We start from the raw sequence: 23,599 nt of genomic DNA, 5'->3' as shown, positions 1-23,599 counted from the left end.
TTGCCATATAGTGAGCTGGTGTACCCTCCGGCGGCGCCTCTTCCCCGGAATAAGATTCTCTTCTTTTTCTCTTAAAAATCCCTCTCAAACATTTAAAGCACTTCATGTTCAAAATCTACGAATTTCTATTTTCTCCGCGTTCGTTTACTTCCTGATGACAATCCACCAATCTCAGCGCGGTTTTCGCTAACTGGCCTATCACTGCGCGGCTCTTCGCTGACGTCACACCAACCGCCCTATCACAGCGCGGCTCTCGCTGATGTCTCTCTTCCCAGCGCGGCTTCACACTGACCGCCCTATCACAGCGCGGCTCTCGCTGACGTCACTCGTCCCCCTTTGCAGCAGTTCCCCTCCTTTCTCCGCTCGTCTCCCGGTCATGCATGCGTCCCATTCATACTCTGAAAAAATGATTACTTCCGACCAAGCGATCACCTTTCTCTGACTGTACGTCCACAGTCTAACTGTAATTGTCACCTTAACTGACAAAATGTCTTTCCGTGTACGTCCAGACAAGCGCCTTCTCTGATAGGTTACTTGCACACGGTAACTTTCGACCTGCGTCCGTTACCCACACACTCACTCTTGCATTCCCCCTATCTCGGTCCTGCGGGCGATCAATGGTACCTCATGACCCCCTTACTCTGGTCGACAACTACTCTGGATGTTCGATACACCCGAACCACTTAAGCTCTACCCCGAACTTAAGATTTACCAGGTTGCGCGCGCTCACAACCGTCTCACAATCACACTACAGGCATTCAACTCCGCATGACATTACAATACAAATACAACACAAAACACCGCAATCTGTCCACGCATGACCCTTGTTATACTCACTCTCGTCCGATTCTGCTGCTTTTCTCTCGCGCCGTCAGCACCTTCTTCGGCAGGCCACCTCTCGATCTAGGGACCTTGGGGTAAACTTAACCTAGTCTAGATCACCTTCCTCAAGAAGGTAACCATCCTCACTCTGCTACCAACTGTTAACGCGGGATTTCTAGTCTATAGTTATAGATCTAGATCCCAACTCAGGTCGACTAAACCGTTGGTACCTGTCATTGAGTAAAAGGCAATCCACTAATAGGTTAACCAGTTAAAACTTACTCCACTCTAAAGAACCACTGAAGCCTAAAAGTTTTAAAAGTTTATTACAAAGCCAAACTTAACTGGCGATACAAACATCTCAAAATAAGATTCAAAAGATATACGGGTATCAATACAAACATGAATTTTCTAAATGCTCTTAGTCGGCAGAAGAATATCACCAAAACAAACTCTAGAATTATCAAAGTTACGAGGATAAACACAAGCTTTAGCTTGTGAGTCATTTACAGAAAGGAAAGAAGTCAGATTAGACTGTCCCTACACTAGACTAAGTGACATCCCTACTTAGCAAGATCTTAACCTAAAAAGGTGTCAGCAGTGGTGACTTCCAAAGAAGATCACGCACTTCCCTTAGTCTTTGTTCCAAAATGATGTCTCGCAGTTCCCTATCTGCCTACCCATCCGCTCTCTTAGGTTCCTCAGATCATCTGCCTTGCCTCCACCCAGGGGTGCTGTTCCTAATACAAAATCACATTTACATTAGAAACGCCCCTCACGTGGTGTTGGTACTCCTTCTAGGCCCATCGTTAGCATTGACCTTGCTTCCCAGGCTCCTCTCCGGCAAGACGGTACCCCCAGGAAATTCCTGAAGACTCCTCCAGGCCTGTACCAGGCTCTCTTGAACAAAAGTCTATTCATCACTTTCCTGATTAAACCCCCTCGCACCTGCAAAAGACACTTTCTCTGTGGGCCCCAAATTCCGGCCTCCACCATATCTTTAAGTCGTAAACCATGTAACAGGCTCTGCGTCCTGTGCCTAACACGACCTTTCTCTAACGAGCATCTGCAGATCAAAAGAAATGACTTTATCTATTCAGGCCTGTTAGGATTCCATGAAACGGGCCTATGCACTTCTACAAAACATTTAATTTCTTTAGTTTAAACAATATTCTAACTTATTACACACAGTGATTATATGAAACGTCTATAAAACACATATATTAGTCCTAGGTTCAGTAATACTTGAATCATAATAACATTAAAATCCAGATCATGTGGAAATACATCAGCTTCTTATACTCTTTGGGAACTGCCATGTGGCCTACACATTTCACACTTCTACGTTTAGCAGAATTACATTTTCCCTTACAACAGCCACATAACATGAGATTTCAACATCATTCTAACATCTCTGAACACATCTACATTTAGCTTTTCACACTCTATATAAGTATTCTATTCTAATTAAACACTATTATGTACCTTCACTCTATAATTTCGACACTCTTATATACTGTTTACTAAACTAATACAACGTGCTTGTAAATATGGTGCACTTCTACAGTTTTTCTTAATTTGCGCTCTCTCAATGGGATTGGTGGGAGTGGTGGTTGTTAATAAACAGGCTTTTGAAAACAACCCGTCAGGTAACTTTAGTACAGATGACATGTAACACAGATGTGCTGTTGTCAGCTTCAACCAATCAGCACTTGATTATGTGCTACCTGGAATTCAAATGACTTAATTAGCTAATCATTTCGAAATCCATTTTATTTGGAGGGGCGTTAAGACTGACACGAGATAATTACGGGTTAAAGTGATAGAAAGCAGGTGCTGGTTATACAGAACAAATAACATGTCCCGTGAAACAACCAAAGTAAAATGGCCAGTCGCCATGGGGGGGGGGGGGGCGGCGGGGTTCAAATGTACAAATGTAGACCAGGCCATACTAAGGAGTGACAAACAAGCCTATTAACGAATCAGAAGTCAGTATTTATGAAAGACAATGACACAAGCCAATGAAAAATATGAGAGGAGAGTGGGCGTGGCTTCTCTCCCATATTCTACTACAGCAGTCTTGCCGAGCGAGAAGGGCAAAAGTAAAACAGGACAAAACGGAATTGAAAAACTTCTCCTCTGTCAGGTTTGCTTACTGTGAAATGTGTCATCATTTTTCTCATTTTGGGAAAATCTGGAGCTGGCTGGAACGGGTTTCGACCCCTCTCTCTGCTCCTGCAAGAACGTTCTGCTAAGAGGCCAAGCAAAGCAGGGAGCATAAGAAGAGGTAGCCAACTTTGGTGCCGGATGAGGCCAAAGGCCTCCATGATAGAACTACAGGACACTCTGGAGTGTCAAAAGGTCAGCGGTTTGAAATGGGCCAACAAATCATATTTAGGAGTCTGAGCGGGCCCAGGCTCAAGAATGGTAGCCTTAAAAGAGCCATGTTTGAAATGGAGCCAAGCTCAGATGATTAACGTTTTGGAAGACTGCTGATCCAGATGATTGAATCACGGTCCACTGCAATTACAGCAGTTTGATTAAAAACCCAGAGAAAACATCCATGTGCAATATTATACCCTCAAAATTAAATGTTACAACACAATCACTCCGTGAGTGCATAGCGGCCAAAGTTTCAGATTGCTTTATGGGGTGGCAGGTTGCGACTCCGAGCACCAACTCCCGGACTCTGCTCCTTTCATTCTTGAGACACACTGCTGCTGCAGGAGCTAGGTGTGCTCCCTGTCACTGCTTCCCCAGCACTCATTGACCACTGAGATGCTGCACTGCTGTAAATGCATTTCTGACATTGCAGCAATTTACCTGCTTCACCCTCAGCGCTCAGATGGTCAAAATGCTCGATGAAAGCATTTTAATGTGGTGAAGCAGACCACATTAACATGCATTAGTGTAATGCCTGATGTGTGGTACTTGTCAGGGCTAATGGGAATATTTCTTATATATTTTATTCAGCTGACTTGTACAGAGCATCAGATAGGTAATGTCCTACAAATGCAGTGGTTTCTTCAGAAACGCTGGGATTTTTTCAGGAGATATGCTATTTCCTATATCAATACCACAACACCTCTGTCAGGACTCATGATCAAATCAAGGTCTAAACTGTCACCCAAAATAGTCCAAAAAATTGGATTTCCTTTATCGGAAAAAGGGCTCACTATTTTTTAAATCCATGAGTTAAAGCAAAATGAATTTCTCGTCCTTGGCACATATAGAATGCTACATGAAGTATTTCGAAATTTAAAATTAGGGCAGATATATGATAGTTAAAAAAACTTTTTCCACATTATTCGGAGCTGACAAAGATAAAGGTCCTGAGGAATCAAAAAGACTGCTGGCTTCTATAAAAAGTCTGCATCTCACCCCAAAAAATCAATTGAAAATTGGAAAAATATGAAGGCCTGGAATTAACAGCTAAGGTCCCGATTCCGATCTCGCTAGTAAGGCCCTCCGTACGACTCGGATCCATAGGGCTTTATGAGAGATTCGTGCAACTGGAGTCCGAACAAGCGAATATGATGCATTCTTATGCTTATGGACTATGTTCGCTAAGACTCCCATTGAACTCTATGGAAGCCTGTATACAGGACGCGTGCACAGGCTCCCATAGCAAAAAGGGGTGAATTAGGAAAAGCGTACATCCTGTGGCGGGCAACCCATGCTGCGCACCACACTATGCATGCATGGGGAGGGGGAACTCATGGGCACCCCCAGGGGTCTGAGGGCTCCAGGTGATTGTGGGCCTGCTACGGGCCTCAAAAGAATAATTCTGGGGGCATTTTTGATCCGGACATACCGAATCGTGAAGACTGTCTGAATCGTGCATCGTACTTGCTAGAGCTGTACAAACCGTCTGCGTACGAGTCGTACAGACTGGACCGGGTTGGGAAACAATTCGCTCGACGCTTAAGCGAACTTCGCATCATACTTGGTCGTTCGGACAGTGTACGAATCGGTTGGGAGAAAGAGGGCTATGAATCGTATTTGTAAAAACCAAATCCGATTCATAGGCATTCCCAGCGAGAATAGAATTGACCCCATAGATGTGGAATGAAGATAACAAATTTAATTTTAGTTTGCTAAGAGGAGCCATTAGGTGTTGGTTGCTATTTTTCAGTAAATGGCTGTTGTACAGAACACAGCAATATCTTTCCTAGGTAAACCTCAACCTCGAGAGTCACTGTTTTCGATGTTTGGATGGGCCTGCAGCCAACTCGGGGAAACAACCTTTACAACTCACTTGTCAGATCTCGTTACCTTTACAAAGCGGCCATTACAACGACCGAGTTGTTAGAACGCGATACCTTTACAACTATTTGGCTGTATTCTGTAGTTTACTACCCCCACCCTGCCCCACGTCACTGCCTGACAGCGCTCCCACCACCGACCACTACTGCTGGTATATGCAATGCGTAATGGGGGGGGCAAAGAAGTATGATAAACTATGGGGGTGGTACTTTATGTAGAAATAAGGGTCAGAGTAAAAAACGTGATTATCATATTGCTACTTTGCACATTTTTAGTTGTTGATGTACTTTACGTAATTAACAACGCTTATTCCAGCGGGCTGCTAGAAGTATTAACTTCATGTTTTTATACTATGAGGATTTTTAGCTTGTACCATTCTTCTTATTAACCTGGAATGTATCTTTAATCATGCAATGTGTATTTATTGATGACTGGTGTATGAACACTGTTTATGAATTAATGTATTGGCAAATATATTTTGGATCTCAATAAAAAATATAAATTAAATTTAACAAAAGTGTTATGTGTGAAGCACATCTAGGTAAGGTGGAAACACAGCTATCACTATTGAAGTAAAGTGTGGCTTTCCAAACGGATGTGTGTGATAACAGAACACTATCATAATATCTCATGATATATTAAATATATTTACACTGAAAATAGTATAACAGAACACTATCATAATATCTCATGATATATAAAATATATTTACACTGAAAATAGTAATTTAAGTACTAAAAACATAGGAGATAAAATAGCAGGTATAATGCGGGAATCACACCAGGTGGTGATCTTGAATGAGAAAGGTAATCTTGTACAGAAACTTGTAATGAATCTGACAATTGAAATGGTAATATCGATTGAAATGCAGTTACTACAGATTAAATACTCTAAACACAATACAGTAAGGAATCTAGGGCCTCTGAATAAACACTCTTAGATAATGCATAGTAATTTGAGACGCTTAGACTGATCATGCAAAGTAACACAATGGGGCAGATTCCGATCCGCTAAAATTCCCGTCCGTACGATTCGCATCCGGAGCCGTTTCCGTATGACTCGTACACACACCGTACGACTCGCCGAGTACGATCTGGACTGGGGTATCAGGACGCGATTCGTACGGTCCACGTCAGGTTTGGGCGATTCATACGGAAAAGCGCACATTCACATACACACCGAACGGTGCGTACCCCTCCATGATCGCAGGGGTACGCACCGTACCCCTGCGATCATGGGGGGTATGCACCGTACCCAGGAGGGGCCGTTCCTTAACTGTTTCGGGGCGAACTCAGCTTTTACGGCTGTTTCCAGCTCCCGTAGAAAAAGGGTCGTACGGTGCGTAACCAACACGAATCGTACTTGCCGGTTCGGAAAAAGCAGCCACGAACCGTACAGATGTCGCGTACAGCGGGTTCCGAGGGAGATTCATATGGGGATTTCATTCGTACGGTCCTTGTACGATTCGTACGGAGTCCAGCTCCCGGTACAGATCGTACTTCGTTGTACGTACGGGGGACGTTGCAGGGTACGATTCGTACGGGAAAAGCACTCCGAACGGCAATTCGGACCGCTTTTTACCGGATCGGAATCGACCCCAATGTAGTCTGGGATTTGTAGTCGAACTGTGTTAAATTTGCAAATGAATGCAATATTCACAAACTGTAAATAAATACTGTATCAAACTGGAGGATCATGCCCTTCCCACCAAATCACAGGTTATTTTGCCTTTTTTACTAATAGTTAATGTTTCCTACTTTAGAGGTTCACATAAATCTAAAACATTATAGTACCAAGCAACTTCAAAAGCAATTTAACATAAAGTATCTGTTGCTCCTACAAAGGAAGGAGTCAGTATCTAAAAATGAATATTTGCAATGGTGCAGGGGTACAATACAAGCCTATGTAACCACTGTGGTGCAGAGAGGGCCCTTGGGAGGGCCTTCTCCTCAGGTGCCTCCATTACGTCTAGCACCTACTAATGTCTGTGAAATTAAGGGTATCTGAGTGGCCCCTCACCTCTTTCTAAAGGGATATCCAATTTTGTGTCACACTACTGTAGTGGTGGACAACAAGATGGTATGCTGTCCTCGGGGTGTTCAAGTAGGCACATGCCCAGGAGCTCATGAAACACAGTAAATTCCAAATATCGCTGGATCTAGCAAGCTGACTAGCAAAAAGGGTGTTGTATAACTGCCCAAGGGTGGTCACAAATGGGTAAAAATGGCAAATGTTGGTGTAGAGAAGAGTGTTCTCACTAGGTAGAGATATAAAAGTAGCAATCTATCTCTTAGGCTACCCTTCTCTATCTCTGGTAAGTGGTTCAAGGGCTCAGTTTATGTTTGACAACGTATGTTTTCATCAAGGTTGTGTCTTTAGTAGCTCACATCTGTCTCATGGTAAGGGGCAGTGTCTACTCAGTGTCTTTACCTGGTTGGATGTTTCCACCCAGGGCATGGTCAATAACAAGATTGATCGGCCAACAGAGCATTAGCCAGCCTTAATGATTAGTCCAAGCCAGAAGAAAGCTGACAGCATGCATGCTTCATACTTAAGATGGACCACAGCAGTAAACAATTAGAGTTTGTGCAGATCTGAGTGTCCTGCAAGACAGCACTAGTTGAGGAAAGTAGGCAGAGTCCTCCTGTATATTAGATTCAAACCATAAATGTACTGCATAACTGAAGAAAATGACTGCATTGTCCGTTCTGATACACTCAGCCTCAGTTTTGGAAGTGCCATTTTTACTGGAGGGCAGAAAATTGTAAAGTTACAGACAATGGCACTCAAGTAATGCCTGTACACCGTTACCTATCTCACACGTGGACATGGAGGGTTAAACCATTTAGTGCTTGTTCTCCAGAGGCTTTTCCAGGAAGACTCACCATCAGCACGGCAGAAAATCTGTTTCATCCCACTGTGAGCTTTCTTTTCTTAAAAAATAAGGCTTCAATTGGACCTTGCTGTAATGTACCTAGCCTGGTAATGTACTACTTACTTACAGTTAATTTTCTTGCCCGTCTGGGGAATTTTGAGAACCAAAAAGCTGACTAAGTCTGAAAGAAAAACTTCGATTGGGGTAAGGAAGCAAATCTAATTCAACAGCGAAGCAAGCTCCACGGGTAAATCAGTTTTCAACAGCTTTTCACTTTTGGCACTAAAACCAAAGTCTTCAGTGGCACCTTGACAACAAAATAATATACTTCATGGTCTCCAAATCTCCCTAGTTCAGCCCAGATGAAAAACTTTGGTAACTGAAAAATATATGTCATTAAGCAAAAATATTGATTAAATTACTTAGATTATCCAATCCCTACTTGTTCACCGTCAGGCTGAAATTTTGCCTAATTCCGAAGCAACCACAAACTCTCACTTTAAATTGGTGCTTTGAGATCTCTTGGCACTTTTGCCTCAAACTCTTAAAAAATAATATATCCACTTCTCCTTATGTGAATCTAATAATGTATGTGTCTCAGTACATATAGTACTTTGGGAATTTTATTTTGTTGTATTCTTAACGTTAATATTGTGCGATTCTACTAGAACCTAAACCACCTTTCCTACCAATTCCTACCAAGGATTCTGCAGATATAGTGCCACCTAACCTAAATGAGTGTATTAGGTTTGCAGGAGTAAATCCGTTCCAAAATAATAACCCAGTTTCTAACAGGAGGCACATTTGCAGTAACTACTTTACCACTCATTTTTGTTCTTATGGCAATTATATGAGTTCATGGATGAAGGATATTGGCATTGTCTTTATGCAATACTGGTTTACACAAGGTATATTTATTTGAATGCACGATACTGGTTTGTAAACAGTAATATTAGTTTGCGAAATCAACACAAGCTAGAGCAAAGGCAAGTAAGTTAAGGTTTTAGATGAGAAACAATACAGCTTAAGGCGTGTGTTTAGAAACACAATTTAAAGGTTTTGTCCCCAATATACTATTCTAATATACTGTATTTTATGTGTCGTGCATAGGCTGGAGTATCCAATATTTTGATTTGAAAGCATTATATACCAGTCTGCAGCCACGATCTACTGTTTACCACGCATACATTTCTACTTTGCATGAATACCATACTGATTTAATAAATGAAATAATAATGTGGTCCATATGCATAACGTATTGCTTCATTTCTTTAATGTAGTAGTGTGCTTGTGCAATATATTGGCGTCTGTGAACAACCCATTGTTTCGAAACTATTATATATTTCAATTTGCATGCATGATGTACTGGTTCACATGCATAACACGCAGGATTGCATACTTACCATGCAAATTTGCATGCATAAAGAACTGGTAGACATTCATAATTGTTATGGTTCTCATGAATAGCACGTTGATTTGCAAGCACAATATATCTGTTTGTATTTGTATAAACAATTTATTATTTTTGAAACATTATTTACTGCTTTTTGTGAACAATATACTGGTACAGATTATTTGATGATCATTGCATGTTAATGTCTTGCCAATCGCACTGAATAATGAGCAGCATACAGCTTGGTTTGAATGGTTTTCACAGCAAAGCATGTGCATCATGAATTCGTTTTCTTGCATTTGACTGTAACTAGTATTAGAACATTGGAATGTAGAGCGCTCCATTGAATACAATGGAGTGCTCCGTGCTTCTACAGCCGGTAAAGGCCTGCAGCGCAACATTGCAATGTTCTTCGAACAAAGGCCTCTCTGAGCCCGAGGGTATTTCAATGCCTTCGGACTCCTGAAGCCTTTGTTTTATTTGTTAGAACATTCTGCCTTCTATTGGCAGAATGTTTTAACAGCCTTATAGCCCTTCGTAGCTGGGCTATACCAGCAATTAAAGTCCTGCTCCCTTGTTAAAGGCCCTCGCCGACACTGGAGCGGGCCATTAATGGCCGATATAGCCCGCTACAGTGGGCTGTAAGGCTATAGTAAATACTATCGTTTGACTCAGCAGGTTTAGAGGGGTGAAGTCAATGAAGGGGCAACAAATATGGCTAGTAGAGCTGTTTTTTTAATCTACGTGATGAAGTATGCAAATCCGGGGGACAATGTTCTTTTTTCCATTGGATTGATAACCATCTCCCACTATTGATAAAATACTAGGTAACGGTTGGCAGGGGAGTAGTTGGGGGCTCTTTAAATTCATGGTCCTTTGGACTCTACACACATAAAGCAGGGACCAGGCAGCATTGGTTACAGGACAGATGCCCCTTCTGTATTCTCCCAGTGACAACCTTAACACATCCAGCTGTTGGGGAAGCATATGCCCAAACACAGTAAAGTAAAGTGACTAAATCATACCTCAATGTTATTTGTATAAATCACTGATACCCTATTTGAGCTTACAGAGATCCTAGTTAGGAAAGGGGTCAAAAGAAGAAATGCCAATCTCTTGGAAGAGGACGCCTCACCATGTGATGTGGCAGCTTCATCATAGGCAACCTCTCCCCACCCTGGTAGAAAACTACCACCAGGGCCGACTGGACCTCCCAGTGTACCTGATGAAAGTAATTCTTAGATAAGGTATGTTCTGGACATACAGGGGATCCAGATAAAACCTTAGAGTACCTAGAGGTAAATAGGTTTTCACCTGTTATAGTGGTAACCTCTGGTGCATCTAAAAACAACAATGCAATGGAGTGAGAGCGCAATGGCTCAAACCCTCGCCCTTGTGCCAACATGTATGGAAATACCTGTGGCACTCCCTCGCCCAGCTGCAGATACGGATGTATGACGTTACAACGCAGGCTATTACAACGCCTGCCTTTACAACGCGTTTTTTTACATTGCAATCCATTACAACGCATAGTGCTTTTGGGTGTTGGATAGTGAATAGTTTAATTTACTATTCCAACTCCAGTCCCCGTGGACACTAGGGAAGGTTATTGGATAGTAAATTAACCTATTCCCTATCCTAGAGCGCCCCCCCAGCGCAATGCGTTGTAATAGTTTGCGTTGTAATGACCGCGTTGTAATGGTAGTGCGTTGTAAAAGTTTCGTTGTAAAGGCTGTTTACCGCAGATACCATACGATGGACCGCTTATGGACGGTGTCAGAAAATCGATACAGTATTGTCGGGGGTGGTGCCACACCTCATAGCAGAGGCCCACTGGGGACAGGGGCCCTGCTATGGGTCCTGGTGCCTGGCACATGGGGCATGGATGTTTGGGGGCACCACACCTCATAGTAGAGGCCCACCGGGGACAGGGTCCCTCCTAGATGCCCTCAGAGTCCCTTTCTGACAGCCTCTCCATGGCGGTATCATGGCGGCTGGACCGCCATGGAAAGGCTGTCAGAAAGGGACATTGTAATCCCTATGGTGGTGCCTTTGCAGTCACCGACCCTATTGTAGAGATTACAGTCTGACCGACGGGCTCCTTAAGCCAGTCCAATGCGACAGTCAGTCCCTTCGACCGCAGCAGTCAGACCGACCATATCATAACATGGCGGTCGGACTGCTATGCTGGATGGCTTTCAGACCGCCATCCTAATCAGGCCCTGAATCAGAAGTGTCTCTGTCGCGCTAACCCCCTGCATATGTTACTTAAGCTCTAACTAACCCTTGGAAATATAGGGGTGGATTCCATTTTGCGATTTCTAAATAGCGATGTTTAAGGAATCGCTATTTAGAAAACGCAAAATGGAATGTATTTAGAAAATCGCTATTTTTTAGGGATTTCTTAGTCTTCCTTATTTGCGAATTCGCAATTTGCGAATTCACAATTAGGGAATAATTTCCCATGCATTCCTATGGGCCAGGAGGCCCATAGGAATAATTGCGAAATATTTCTTAATTTGCGAATCGCAATTTGAGAATAATTTCAAGGGTGCAGGGGTGTCTCAAAGACACCCTGCTGCACCCCTGAAATTTACATGTGTGTGCATATGGCACACATACATGCCCTATGGGCATGTATGTGCGTCACATGCCACCTTCACAAATGCCAAAAAGGGCATTTTTAAATGAAATCGCAAATTACTACCAACTTCAAGTTGGTGGTAATTTGCGATTTCTAAAACCCACATACATCGCATTTAAGGAGTCGCAAAATTTGCGATTCCTTAAATGCTTAAGCAAAATAAGGAATCGCTAACTTTTGCGATTCCTTATTTTGCGATTTATTAATACATTTAAAAAAATGCAAAAAAGCCTTTTGCGATTCGCAAAGGCCGAAATTCGCACCTTTGCGAATCGCAAAAGGCTTGATACATCTACCCCATAGTGAGATAAATTCACATGGCTCCCTCTGAAAAGCCTTTTTTTGCACCTTGGTTGCATTTAATCTATGTTGATTATTGTATCACTACTATGGTAGAATAGACACTTGCATATCATATCACTGACATGATTTGAAAACGCTTTTATCAGAAATGCAGGCATGATTATAAAATGCTCTTCCACATCTCTCATAAATTCAAAAATGCTAAGGCCTCCCTTTGCAAATCTAGCAAGTATTGTGCCACCTACTTGGATCAAAGTTCACCTTTGAGGACCCCTAGTTTACCTTCACTTAAATGCTACATCAACTAGCTATAGACCACATCTCTACCAATAGATTTTCCTTTAGCACAGTCCATACTCGGCCCTTTCCCTATATTCGTTCCACTTCTCACCAAAGACCTCACACGCTACACTACCCTCCCTCAACCTAACCTACCCACGTAAATGATTAGAAAACATTTTAATCCTTACATTGCTTATACCATGAGGTCCATCTCAGGTGTTGCAATTGTATTATCAATTATTTGTTTGTAACATGATGTGAAATAATTACATTGCTGTATTCAACTGAAATGTGAAATATATAATTGAAGAGAATTGGTGTGTGTTTATATTCTACAGAGATAATGTATTGGTCCTGGATGTATTTTTCGAAGCACTTAATTATGAGACGGTGGAACAGAAGAAAGCATACGAAGTTGCAGGACTCTTAGGTATGTCCAAATGTAATTGATTTATAGTGACATATATCATGGTTTTCTCTCATACTCCATTGTAATGTTGACCTTAGTTGATCTCGCTTGTAGAATATTTATGAATATTTTAATGTGAAATTCCTCCATTGTTTCTTCTTTGCAGATTCTTAGAGGGTGGAAGTTGCCTCATCCTGGAGGCACCTACTGAAATTATATCTCACTGGAATTGGAGCAAAATGGCACTTTCAAGTTGTGCTAACTATGGGCTTGTGCCATGAGGCAGCACCGTCAATGGTGTTACATTCCTAGTAGAGTAACCTACTGCCATCCAACTCTGCCAACATTATTGATCTGTTAGCATTTTCACTTCCCTGCATGCACAATCCCTAACGTGTTCCCCTGATTCTTTTTTGTTACTTCAGTTTGTTGGCTAGACGTTATCTGCATAGCAGCAAAGAAAGATGTAGGCCATATGACAGCAATACCTTCATTTCCTCAGCGCAAAGCAGTCCAACACTGTGTGTGTGTGTTACTTGAGGCAGTTATCTATGAATCAGTCAGTTGTTCAAAAGTAAACGTAGCGCTTGGAGTTGAAATTTCAAGGAGTGCTTAACCATGAAAGCTTTTAAACACCAGCAAACAATTGAGTTTAATAAAGTTACGCTAAGCCCTCTCCAACCCTTTACCACCATGAAAATGGCCAGATATTTATTCATTTCAAGGGCAGAAGTACATCCTGGATATCATACATTCTCAAACTTTGTGGAGTGTTGGTTGAAAAGGTTTCTTTCTCCATGTGAAAAATAATGTAATATTGAGAAAAAAAGAAAATGAAAGAAAAATTGAATAAGAGGACTGGCTTTATACAATGCAATTGCAAAACGGGAAAAAGCGAACACTGCAATTAGGAACCACGTGACGTTACTTGGATTACCCCAGGCAAGTTATGAGCTTTCCAAGCATAACCTGGAAATGCTTTGTGCTAACCAAAATACATGAAACACGCTTAGTTTCATGCATTACTTTTCCACAAATCCTTGTACCTTAAAGCCTATCTAGATGCCAAGGAAGCTAGACTCTTCCTAGAATGCCTCTACGACAATTGGGTCCTGGTCCTGATCACGGGATTCTGCTTGTTTTTGGAATTTCTTACTTGAGCCCCGAGAGTGTGACGATCCTAAATACAGTGAAAGTTAGGCCTGACTGGAAGGAAGCCAGACATTTGCCTGTTGATCTAATGGAAGTTGTAAGAAGCAATTTCCCAGGTTAAGCCTGATTCCTTAGGTTTAACCTTCTGACTTAGTCTCTGAAATGGAACTAAAACATCTTCATTATGGCATGGCAGGAGGCTGTGGCGGAAAAGGACTCCACAAGGCTAGGTAGCCATCAGATGATGACCCATGAAGCCATTGACTTTTTGCAAGAAAGCTCAGAGAGGGAGAAATTTAAAATTTGCACGCAAGGAGGGTTCCTCACTAATAGGATACTTTTGGTGCCTACAACCACTGAAGACTTCCACGTCAGAATGAGTCACTTTTTCAGAGCTTGGATTCCTCCAGCAGGGCAAGACTGATAGAAGTAGCATGAACAGGGCTCCACAAGGCCGGATACACTCTCTGCATCATACCACTGAAAAGAAAAGGCAGCCTAAACCCTTGGACCAGCGCCAACTCACTTTGTTGGATTGAGTTAGCAGGTTTGTCCTGGTCCAATGGAGTTCTCCGAAGTCAAAAGGTTTGTAAGCCCCATGTTTTTCAAGCATTTAGGATCTGATGGACAGTACTTGTGGGGCAAGACTCACAACAACAGAGCCCAGAAACAGGGTCCAGGGCTGTTTCATTTGGAACTGGTCAGTTGCACTCATCAAATAAATGGTTTTATGCAGCCTGTTGTGGAGGAGGTCAGCCAGCTGATACTAAGAGCCCTATTACAAGTCTGTCGGCCCTCGTGGTGGTGCAGCGGTGGTAGATCCAGCCACCGCCGCACCGGTGGTCTAACTGCCTGATTACGACCTGGGCAGTCAGATGAGCCTGGCACCACCGGCTCAGCAGGGAACCGCCACGGTCCTGCCAAGCATTTTACAAGTTTCCCTCTGGCAGGGTTTTCATGGCACTTCCATTTTCATGAAATCCCTGATGGAGAGGAAACAAAGGGAGCCCTTCAGAGACCCTTGTGCCTCCACTGCATGTGGTGGCACACAGGGGGGCATAATAGGTGCCCCCATATGTGCATGCTCATAGATTCCTGTATGGCATGGACATGGCATGGACTACCGAGTCCATTCTGTGAAGAAACCTTATAGTGCGGTCCCATTGCAGAGCCTTTTTCACTGCCGCCTTTAAAGGGGGCACCGCTATGGGACCACCATTCTGCCCGTTTGTCAGACTACTCCACAAAAAGTCATAATCAAGGTCTTAGACTCCACTTCTTTGTCCTGAGTACAAGTGGGAGCAGGTCTAGCCTTCAAGTCTCCTCAAAGTTCTCAACAGCAGGTCCATACCTTCTGTCTTCCACAGGTACAGTAGTTTTCTGAACGGGTTACTCAGGTACATCACAATTACTCCTGGAGCTAGCTTGTGGGACGTGGTGACTCCTGGCCCCTCCCTAATCAATAGGAAAACAGTGACCAGGAGTAATCCCACCACCTTTGCAGCAGTGCCCATCTTTACCTAAAACGAAGATGGCAGAAACTTTCTTCCCCTTTGCGATGCTCCTATGTTCATCCCAGAGGTGTGGCTATGGAAATGAGCAATCCCTCCTCTATGGTCAATCAAAGCAGGTTCTAGGGCAGCTCCTCTCCAACTGGCCCTGGTCCTGACAGGCTGGTTGGACAAAAGAAGGGGGTAGACCCAGATGTTCGCTACATCTTCCTGTGCTGCGCAAGGCCTTTTTCTCGGGGAAAAATGTCCCCAAAATTAAGGAGCTAATTGTTAGCTCCTGCCCAACTATGCCCATGCACTGCAGGAGCGAAGAAAACCCCGTTCCTCTGAACCTACCACTCCGTGGCTCACACCATAGATAGTACCATGGGCCAACGGACTAGCAAGGGACAGGGGGCGGGAATAAGGGAAGGACAGACAAGGAATCCTAGGTCTTCTCTCCTAGGGGAAGGGTCCTTCTGCCGGGACCACTTTACTCCTCGTACTGTATCACAGGGGACTGGCTGAATCACCGTCTGCCACACAAAAAACAACAGATGTCAGCAGTGTAAATACATCAGCCCTCTTTCTCTTCTCATGCACCCACACACCACCCCATAACACTCCTCCTTACCACTGATACTGTGATAATCGCCGGGTGGAGTACTCCGTCCAGGAGTATATACGAAGTCCAGCAGGCAGGGGGCAGGAGGGCAAAAACAGGGGAAGAAAGGACTAGGCGGCGGGGAATCTCGCTATAGGAGACCAGGGACCAATGGGGGCCAGAAGAAAAGGAGGAAAAAGTCGTAAAAACGACTAAAAAAACCTCCGTGTAGTAGTCCGCTAAGAGTCGTCCTTGCGTACCGCCAAAAAGGAGACCAAACCAGGTCAACACCAGGGAATAATCACAGCACAACACAAGCTTCGTTGTGCGCTGGCCAGGAACCCGGAAACGTCCAAACCGGCACTCCGCCTCCGCACAACGAGGTGGACAGACTGCACAAGAGGCGGAAGTGCGGAAACGTCAGCGGAAACGTCAGCAGGACAAAAACAACACCAGGAACCACCGGGTAATCCAGCCGGACCACCCGATTCCCGCAAGAAGCGCCGGAGCCCCAGACACTCCTTGATCCCAGCCGGGATAAAAATGACTCCAACTACACAAAAGGTAAACACTAACACAAAACGAGACGAAACACACAAACTACTAAACCCAGGAACAAACGAGCTAAGGAGGAGATCAGGGGAACCCAAAAGGGGGGAACAGGGAATAACAGGAGTCAAAAATGAAATGGGAAATATCACGAGCCCGTGAATGCTGCAAAGTTCCCAAGGTACAAATACAGCTCCCAGCAAGAACCAGGAACCACAATACTAGATAACGAGCACCGGGAACAGGGAAAATCAGCCTTTTAACCCCACCTAGCATCACATGGGCTCTGTGTACATGGCAAGAGAAAGAGGACTACGGGGCAGATTCCTAACAGTACCCCCTCCCAACGATCCTCCCCACAGGGCAGGGCTTAGACGGATGTTGACGATGGAACATACGGATCAGACGAGGAGAGTGTACTCCCCCAGCCGGCTCCCAAGTACGGTCCTCAGGGGCATACCCTTTCCAGTCTATCAAATAGAAAAGACGCCCCTTCCGCCTTTCCGAATCCAGGATAGCCCGGACCTCATACTCCTTCTGTCCATCCACAATTATAGGGGGAGGAGGTGGTAAGACCTGTGAGGATGGTACGTAGGGCTTCAATAGGGACGTATGAAATACGGGATGAACCCGATAGTCTCCGGGCAGATCTAATTTCATGGCCACGGGATTTATGATCTGTATTATCTGGAATGGTCCCGCATACCTAGGTTGTAATTTACGGGATCCCCCAAGCCTCAAGTTCTTCGTAGCCAACCATACCTGGTCTCCAACTTGATAACCAGGTGCGGGGACACGATGTTTGTCCGCCTGCAACTTCATAGCAGCCTTAGCTGTCAACAACTGCTCCCGGGCGATCTCCCATATCTTGCCCAGACGGTTACACACATCATCTATGGCTGGCACACGTCCCGTGGGTTGAATAGCCACCGCCCTGGGATGATAACCTAATGAACAGTAGAAGGGTGTCATGCCTAAGGCTGAGTGCTGACTGTTGTTATACACAAACTCAGCAATGGGGAGGGCCATAACCCAATCACAAGCCAGCGATGACGTTAAACACCGAAGGTACTGTTCCATAGTCTGATTGGTGCGTTCGGTCTGGCCGTCAGATTGTGGATGATATGCAGATGACAATCTGACGTCCACCCGCAACACTGAACACAATTCCTTCCAAAAATGGGAAACAAACTGAGCCCCCCTGTCTGTCACCACTGCAGAAGGCAACCCATGGATCCGCACTATAGAAGACATGAAAACCAAAGCCATCTCTCTGGCTGTAGGGATCTTCGGAAGAGGGATAAAATGAGCCATCTTGGTAAACAAGTCAACCACCACCAGAATAGCAGTGAACCCCGAAACAGAAGGAAGATCGGTCACAAAATCCATACTGATGGTGTGCCACGGAGAAGGAGGCACCTCCAAAGGTTGCAACAGACCCGATGGCTTACTATGTGAGGGCTTACTGATGGCGCATACCGGACAGGCCGCAACATACCCCTGAACATCCTTGGACAACGAATCCCACCAAAACCATCTTGTGCACATCTCCTTTGTCTTAGGGATCCCAGGATGTGCCACCAAGGCAGATGAATGACACCACTCCATGACCTGATCTCTCAAAGTAGGGGGTACAAACAACCGATCCTCATAATACAACAATCCATCCTGAACTGATGCCTGGGGCAAAGACAACCATGGAGTAAGATCCATCTTACGCAGTTGGTTCTTTACAGATGCAGTGAACACCTCCCTTTCCACTGCCCCAACAATCCTGTCTTCAGATATCATGGGCCTACTCTCCTTCTCCTGGCCCTGCTCTTTGGGGTCTACATGGATACGGGACAAGGCGTCAGATTTAACCTGCTGCGCTGCTGGTCTGTACGTAATGATGAAATCAAACTCATTAAAAAAAAGAACCCACCGCATTTGGCGTGGCGTCAAGGCTCGCGCCGAACGGAAAAACTCCAGGTTTTTATGGTCCGTATAAATGGTAACGGTATGTCGTGCCCCCCACAAATAATGTCTCCATTCCTCGAAAGACAGCTTAACTGCTAACAGCTCCCTCTCAGCCACAGTATAATTGCGCTCTGCAGGCAGCAAGGTCTTGGAGAAATAAGCAATAGGATGCATATAACCTGTCTCGGCCACTCTCTGGGACAGCACTCCACCAACTGCACACAATGATGCATCCGTCTCCACAAAAAAGGGTAGAGCCGGGTCAGGATGGATCAACACGGGTGCCGATGTAAACGCCCCCAACAACCGCTGAAACGCCCCCTGCGCCTCTGCAGACCACTCAAAGGATACCCCCCTTTCGCAGCAGCTGAGTCAGGGGAGCCACAATATCAGAGAAATGTGAGATAAAACGCCTATAAAAATTGGCGAATCCCAACAACACCTGTATATGCTTTACGGACGTTGGAACAGGCCAGGTGATAATGGCCTCGATCTTTCTTGGATCCATCCGAACCCCTCCGGCAGACACCACAAACCCTAGGAACTCCACCTGCGTAGTGCCAAACTGGCATTTTGCCAATTTCGCATAAAGATGGTGCTCCCGCAACTTGCGCAGAACCTGGATCACGTGTTGCTGATGCTCGACCCCTGTCTCAGAAAAGATCAGGATATCATCCAGATACACAATCACGCTCCGATCCAAGAACTCCCGAAGCACCTCATTTATGAAATACTGGAATGCCGCCGGCGCATTGCATAGCCCGAACGGCATTACACAGTATTCATAAAGGCCATGCTTTGTCTTAAACGCTGTTTTCCACTCATCCCCAGTTCGCACACGCACCAGATGATAGGCGCCCCGCAAGTCCAACTTGGTGATCACCTTTGCGCTGCGAAGCTGATCTAGTAACACGGGGATGAGTGGAAGCGGATATTTGTTCTTAACAGTGGCCTTGTTTAGCGTGCGATAGTCCACACACGCCCGTAAAGTACCTTCCTTCTTCGGAATAAAAAAGATAGCCGAAGAAACAGGCGAACACGATGGATGGATAAACCCCAGACGCAGCATCTCCTCGAGATACACCTTCAGGTGCAACTCCTCCGGCTCAGAGAGAGCATACACCCTACTACAAGGAAGAGGCGCCCCGGGAATAAGATCAATTTTACAATCAAATGATCTGTGTGGGGGCAAGCCCTGCGCCTCTTCTGCGTCGAATACCTCCCTGAACTCCTGATATTGCAAAGGTACTGCATCCATGTCAGTGGCAGCACAGGACAATGACAACTCCTTTTCACCTGCATCCTTATAGCAGTGCTTTAAACAATACGAGGAATCAAGAGACACTAGCCTTTGTACCCAATCTATCCTGGGATTGTGCTCCTGCAACCATGGCACACCCAAGACCATCCCGAAAGAGGGAGCGTCAATGAGGTCAAAACACACCATCTCTGAGTGTCCGTTCTCACACACCAGACACAAAGGCACCGTCCTCTTTGTAATAGAGCCTGATGTCAATTCGGTGCCATCAATCGCCCGCACAGGTTCAGGCTGGTCTTTTACGCAACACGGAACATTCAATTTTTTAGCCAACGTAATGTCGAGGAAGTTCCCTGTAGCCCCTGAATCCAACAATACCGATACCGGCACTCTACTCTCTCCGCACAAGACCAGATGAGCATTAATAATAAAGTGCCTAGGGGCCCTATCTACTGCTCCAAGCACCTCATACTGCAGATCCTTCCTTTCATGGTACAAACAGGCCACCCTCTTTCCATAAGAGGATCCAGAGGGTTTCACGGGACATTCCCTCGCAAAATGCCCACCCTGGCCACAATACAAACACAAACCCATCTCTCTCCTTCGTTTCTTCTCCTCATCGGACAAAGGCCCCCTTACTCCACCTATCTCCATTGGCTCAGACACACCCTTTGTCTCTCCAGCTCCCAGGGACTTATTATCGGGCTTCACAAACCCTCCCCTTGGCGCCTGATAACGGCTCTTCTCCCCCCGTCTCTCCGCTAGGCGATGGTTCAACTTGACTACGAGATCGATAAAAGCCGCACAGTCAAGTGGGGGATCTACTACCTGTGAGACTATGTCCTTCAAATCTTCGGACAATCCCTGATAAAATAAAGAAGTCCTCTTATCTTCGGGCCAATGTGTCTCCGACACCAAGCGATTAAAGGTAGAAATGTATGTTAATAGGTCCTGACGCCCTTGTCGTAATTTCAATAGTTCTGCGTCACTTGCCTGCATAAAGGCGTGCTTTGCGAACAAACCACGCATCAGTTCTTTAAATGCAGGATAGTTGGTTAGCACCGGATCATCCCTGTCGACTAGGGGTATAGCCCACTGCGCCGCTGTACCAGCCAAGTATGATATCGTGAACGCCACTTTGGCCGAATCATTGGGAAAAGCAGTTGGTTTGCACATAAAGTGCAGTTGACATTGATTCATAAATGTGCCAAATTTGGCGCTATCCCCTGCAAACCTCTCTGGCGGTGCCAATGGGACAGGAACAGGAGTGTTCACAGTAACTGCCACCGGTACCCCCCCACTAGCTCCCTGCCCTTGCCCACCAGAGTATTGGAAAGTGGCTGGATGTATCACCTGGGCCTGGGGAGTCCTAAGCTGCACCCTTTCCCTACTAAGTAGTGCCCCAACCTCTTGCTTCATAGCCACGTTCTCTTGTCGCAAGTCATGGATCTGGCTTTGGAGGGCAGTCAAAGCACCCATGACATCCTGCAAAGTGGGAGTTGTACCAGCCGTAGCTCCCACGTCCTCATCCATCGTCGCTCAGGCAGTGCAAGTATTACGTGGGCTCGTTATTCTGTTAGCTCCTGCCCAACTATGCCCATGCACTGCAGGAGCGAAGAAAACCCCGTTCCTCTGAACCTACCACTCCGTGGCTCACACCATAGATAGTACCATGGGCCAACGGACTAGCAAGGGACAGGGGGCGGGAATAAGGGAAGGACAGACAAGGAATCCTAGGTCTTCTCTCCTAGGGGAAGGGTCCTTCTGCCGGGACCACGTTACTCCACGTACTGTATCACAGGGGACTGGCTGAATCACCGTCTGCCACACAAAAAACAACAGATGTCAGCAGTGTAAATACATCAGCCCTCTTTCTCTTCTCATGCACCCACACACCACCCCATAACACTCCTCCTTACCACTGATACTGTGATAATCGCCGGGTGGAGTACTCCGTCCAGGAGTATATACGAAGTCCAGCAGGCAGGGGGCAGGAGGGCAAAAACAGGGGAAGAAAGGACTAGGCGGCGGGGAATCTCGCTACAGGAGACCAGGGACCAATGGGGGCCAGAAGAAAAGGAGGAAAAAGTCGTAAAAACGACTAAAAAAAACCTCCGTGTAGTAGTCCGCTAAGAGTCGTCCTTGCGTACCGCCAAAAAGGAGACCAAACCAGGTCAACACCAGGGAATAATCACAGCACAACACAAGCTTCGTTGTGCGCTGGCCAGGAACCCGGAAACGCCCAAACCGGCACTCCGCCTCCGCACAACGAGGTGGACAGACTGCACAAGAGGCGGAAGTGCGGAAACGTCAGCGGAAACGTCAGCAGGACAAAAACAACACCAGGAACCACCGGGTAATCCAGCCGGACCACCCGATTCCCGCAAGAAGCGCCGGAGCCCCAGCCACTCCTTGATCCCAGCCGGGATAAAAATGACTCCAACTACACAAAAGGTAAACACTAACACAAAACGAGACGAAACACACAAACTACTAAACCCAGGAACAAACGAGCTAAGGAGGAGATCAGGGGAACCCAAAAGGGGGGAACAGGGAATAACAGGAGTCAAAAATGAAATGGGAAATATCACGAGCCCGTGAATGCTGCAAAGTTCCCAAGGTACAAATACAGCTCCCAGCAAGAACCAGGAACCACAATACTAGATAACGAGCACCGGGAACAGGGAAAATCAGCCTTTTAACCCCACCTAGCATCACATGGGCTCTGTGTACATGGCAAGAGAAAGAGGACTACGGGGCAGATTCCTAACACTAATCAGCTCCTGGCTAAGAGCTAGAATCTCATGAAAATTGGCTTCTACAGGCATTGGGCAGGCACAAATTATAGAATATGCAGTACTGTTAAGATGTTTCCCATAAATTGGGTTTGAAAAGTCCAACAATTAAGTTTTTAGCACTTTTGTAGGTGGAGATAACAACATTATATACTTTTAATTTGAACTCCCAGTGCTTTCCTATGGAACAGCTAAACCTGCTCAGTGAAAATAGCTTTTGCGGCCCTGCCTCTGTAAGGTAATGTACTACATTAAACACTTACATGTCATTCTTTTAACTACCATGCATTCTGCTTTATTGGGCATTGAGGCTTATAAAGGGGTGACTAATTAATATTTCCAAAAAACGATTTAGGCCTGTCATATGGGTTAAAATCAGTTCGAGTTTGCAGATTCAATCTACTCAGCCAGGTTACTGGTGACAGGCCAGCAGTTATGTTTTGCACTATCTCTAGTGGTGGCAGAATGTGTGCTGCAGTTCACTATTGACATCTCACTTGCAGGCCCTGGGTACACTTTGTACCATTTACTAGGTACTTACAGGTAAGTTAAATTTGCAAATTAGGAGTATGGCCAATTTTTACATGTTTTAAGGGTCAGAGCACATGCACAGGGTCCTGGTTAGCAGAGTCCCAAAGCACATAGTAAAACCAAACAGCCTCCCAGTCTAAAATATGAGGGTGGGGGGATCATGCAAGAAGACTCACTTTCTTCCACTTGCCCTGTGACCAGTTATGTTCAGAAAGGTCTAAAGTTACCCATACATCTCCATTTCTAAATCCTCTGGGACCTCCCCTA

At 45.2% G+C, this 23,599-nt stretch overlaps 1 protein-coding gene across 1 annotated transcript in view; it reads left to right on the top strand.

Moving 5' to 3' along the window:
- ASIC2 (acid sensing ion channel subunit 2) overlaps positions 1-23,599 on the top strand; it is a 1,943,108-nt gene that overhangs the window by 1,818,296 nt on the left and 101,213 nt on the right. Inside the window, exon 7 of the mRNA XM_078645029.1 lies at positions 12,924-13,015. Within this exon, the coding sequence (XP_078501155.1) occupies positions 12,924-13,015 (92 nt within the window). The remainder of the gene's footprint in view (positions 1-12,923; positions 13,016-23,599) is intronic.

Source organism: Lissotriton helveticus, chromosome 5_1 (assembly GCF_964261635.1).
Source record: "Lissotriton helveticus chromosome 5_1, aLisHel1.1, whole genome shotgun sequence".
Classification (NCBI taxonomy): Eukaryota; Metazoa; Chordata; class Amphibia; order Caudata; family Salamandridae; genus Lissotriton; species Lissotriton helveticus.
This window is presented reverse-complemented; position numbering and strand designations above follow the sequence as displayed.